Below are 3,195 nucleotides of genomic sequence, written 5' to 3'. Positions count from 1 at the left end.
GAGCTTCCCCCGGCGCGCAGCGGCCCCGGGAGGAGCGGGGCCCCCGGGCCACCCTGCTCCTCGCCAGGCGCCGTCGCCGCCAACTCCCGGGACTCCGTGTTTGGGGGAGGTAATAAACCCCACCCCACCCACAGCCCCGACTGTAATGTTTGTCACTGCTTGCCCATCACTAGGGGTTGAGAAGAGTATGACAGGTCTTTGTTGTCTGAATAAAAATCAGTGGCAGCTCAAGGGAGAGAACTCCTCCTACTAAATTATCAAAAATGGGCTGGCTTTAGTCTCTTAACAAATTGGACAGAGCTCCGGAAAGCAGCAGTCCCAAATCCAACCTACAGGCACTGGGAACTTTAAAGCAACCAGGGACTGCTGAAAATAGCACTTCTTTTTGCTTTCTTTGTATTCAAAACTATACCCTTTCCCGACCGACTCTACTGCCCCACGTTCAAGTCTCTCCAGTCAGGAGCCCCAGCTCTCCAGAACAGTAACAGATCCTTTAGCTCGCTTTTATTATTTTATTTTTAAAATTAATTATTATTGCATTTTCTCCCCCTTGTTTGTTTTCTGCACATCTTCAGGAAGCCCTCGGTGCTTGTGCAAAGAGAAGCTCGTATTGCAACCTCCCTCCCTGCGCTGTTGCGCCTCGGTGTAAACACTTCGGATGATCTAAAGACTCTGGGGTCTGTATATGGAAATAGTGGGGTGCAGAGCAGAAGAAAATACTTGTCCTTTCCGTCCCCCAGCCATGCTTTTCCACGGGATCTCCGGAGGCCATATCCAAGGAATCATGGAGGAGATGGAGAGGCGATCCAAGACTGAGTCCCGCCTGGCCAAGGGGGGACAGATGAACGGCCGAGAAACGGTAAGAAAGAAGCTGGCACTCTTTGAAAGGGAGTCCCTGCAAGCATGGACCTGCAGCGGGACAGACCCTGGCTTTGGGGAAGAGAAAGACGCTGCTTCCCCCTGCCCCTTCCCTGCCACCCCTTGCTCGTAGGAACCCTTCCCAGGCTCCCTGTAAACCTATCCGTAAGGCTGGGTGCTGTGCTGGCCAGGCTCATTTGTTCATTTGTCTAATGAATGTTGTTGCGTGTGGCCTCTGAAATAACGGGGAAAAAATATTTTAAATCGTAGCAGGGACGGGTTTACAGTCCTTAGAGCGAAGCAGCCTTTTGCCCCCTGCTCCGCCGACTGCGGCTGCTCTGCCCCTTCCCAGCCGGGCTGCAGCTGGAGTTCCTGAGGTGTACTTTACTTTTTTTTTTTTTTTTGCACTCCTGGCACCTCTTAAATTAAACCGCAAACCGCGACCGCTTACTTTTCATAACCATTTTTGGTCTGAAGTGTGGGATTGATACAAAGAGGCACTGCTCTCTCTGCATCTTAAGCCCGCCGACTACTTTGCGAGGAGCAACATCTCCTTTCTTTGCCAAAGCACCAAAGTCTTCATAAATGTATTAAGGGATGGCGGAGAAACCGAGTGTCACGCTGTGTTTTGTGCAAAGCGAGATCTCCCTTTCTCCAACTTGTAGGGCTTCCGCCGATCGCGCACAAGGCTCTGCACACAAAGTAACGGCCTGGAAAACTGCTTTAAGGCTTTCAGCTATAGGGTCCTTCCCCCCTTCTCTTAAATAAACTCCTGCTTTGTTATATGAGGATTTGCAATGTAAATTCAACTCGCCTTTTCAATTGCTGGGAAAAAAAAAAAAAAAAAAAAAAAGAGGGCGAGGAATACAACTTCAGATTGGAGAGCGAATGCAGGGTTGCCACTTTAAAACAGTTGCGACTTTAGAACAAGATGTTCGGGATTTTTTTTTTTTCCGCTTTTGCTTTATCAGCAAAAGCTGCCCCAAGTTTCACGGCAGAGCTTTTGTCTCCGCCGTCCCTCCGACTCCCTTTGTCCCGAGCGACACTCCTCGTGGGGAGCAGATTAATGGGAACTTGCAGAAGTTTGCTCCTGAAAAGATGCTAGTTTTAGCTGAAACCAGTCTGTGCCACCTTTCTGTCCATGTCCCTGGCCGGGGTGGTGAGCATTCGTGCTCACTGCTCTTTACACCGTCCACCTGTCTCCTTTTTCTCACTTCTGTTTTAAATGGTACGGCTTTCTTTAGAGACGGGGTTTTGGTTGGTGAAAATGTATCAGAAAATCAGGGGAAGCCTGCACCCTCTGCCTTAAACTTTCGGTGCAGCAAAACGGGATTTTCCTACTTTAAAATGCTGTTCTTGTGGAGCGCTCTAAGATTAAAACACCAAAGTAACGGGGAAGCTAGAGACTCTAACTTCGGGACCTCAGGAAAGAACGGGCTCTACTTTTCTTACTGAGGCCTAATCAGTTGCCTTCACATATTGAAATTACATTAGATAGTTAGGAAAGGTTTAATGGGATAAACACGAAAGCTGAATCGCGGTAAATACTTTCCTAGCCGACATGGTCTCGGTTCCCCCTCAAACTTCCCGCCGGGATCAGATGGTTTGGTCCCAGAGAGCAGTCTCTTTGTACGAGCCCCGCGTCCTGCGCAGGACCTCGTCCCCAGCCCGGAGTGCCCGCCTGTCTTTCTCTCCCTGTCTCATCCCCTTGTGGTATGGTTGTTTTGCAGAATATGCCCCCAATGAGCCCCGAGAAGCCTGCTTTGTGTGCTGGTTGTGGAGGGAAGATCTCAGACAGATATTACCTGCTGGCTGTTGACAAACAATGGCACCTCAGGTGTCTTAAATGCTGTGAATGTAAACTGGCTTTGGAGTCAGAACTCACCTGCTTTGCCAAGGACGGCAGCATTTACTGCAAGGAGGATTACTACAGGTACAGCTATCAGTCCCCATGGGTTCAAAAGCACATCCCCTCACAAAGCATTATGAACCGAAACGCTCTTTTCTCCACACGGGCTTTCAAAGGTAGCTTTTCGCGGTCAGCGGTTCCTTAATCCTGTAAACGTGTCCCCTCCGAAAAGTCTCGCACGTTTAAAAGCTGAACGGACCGACCCGGGGACACGCCGACTGAGCATATGTGGCCGTACACAAACAGGCGAAGGAGAAGACCTCGGGTCTCCCGCTGCTCTGCGGTTTCCTTCCGTAAAGACCAGCGTTAAGACCCAACAAAAGTTTGCCTCTGCCCATAGCTTGCCGGTTTTTCCGCGGGCCGGGGAGCGGGCCCCGGGGCCGGAGCGGCGAGAGGGGCGGCGAGCGGCGGCGGAGCCCGCTGCCCCC

General features: G+C 50.9%; 1 protein-coding gene across 2 annotated transcripts in view; it reads left to right on the top strand.

Moving 5' to 3' along the window:
• LHX9 (LIM homeobox 9) overlaps window positions 1–3,195 on the top strand; it is a 16,289-nt gene that overhangs the window by 4,807 nt on the left and 8,287 nt on the right. Inside the window, exons 2-3 of one of the 2 annotated variants that reach the window (XM_009884798.1) lie at window positions 741–859; window positions 2,589–2,791. In XM_009884798.1, coding sequence (XP_009883100.1) covers window positions 743–859; window positions 2,589–2,791 — 320 coding nt within the window. In that variant the 5' untranslated portion in view covers window positions 741–742. Of the gene's footprint in view, window positions 1–302; window positions 860–2,588; window positions 2,792–3,195 lie in introns of those variants that run through there. The other variant, XM_009884797.1, reaches the window with a different exon arrangement.

This window comes from Charadrius vociferus, unplaced genomic scaffold (assembly GCF_000708025.1).
Source record: "Charadrius vociferus isolate BGI_N301 unplaced genomic scaffold, ASM70802v2 scaffold163, whole genome shotgun sequence".
NCBI lineage: Eukaryota > Metazoa > Chordata > Aves > Charadriiformes > Charadriidae > Charadrius > Charadrius vociferus.
Note: the sequence above shows the minus strand (reverse complement) of the source record. Positions and strands in the feature narration are given on the sequence as shown.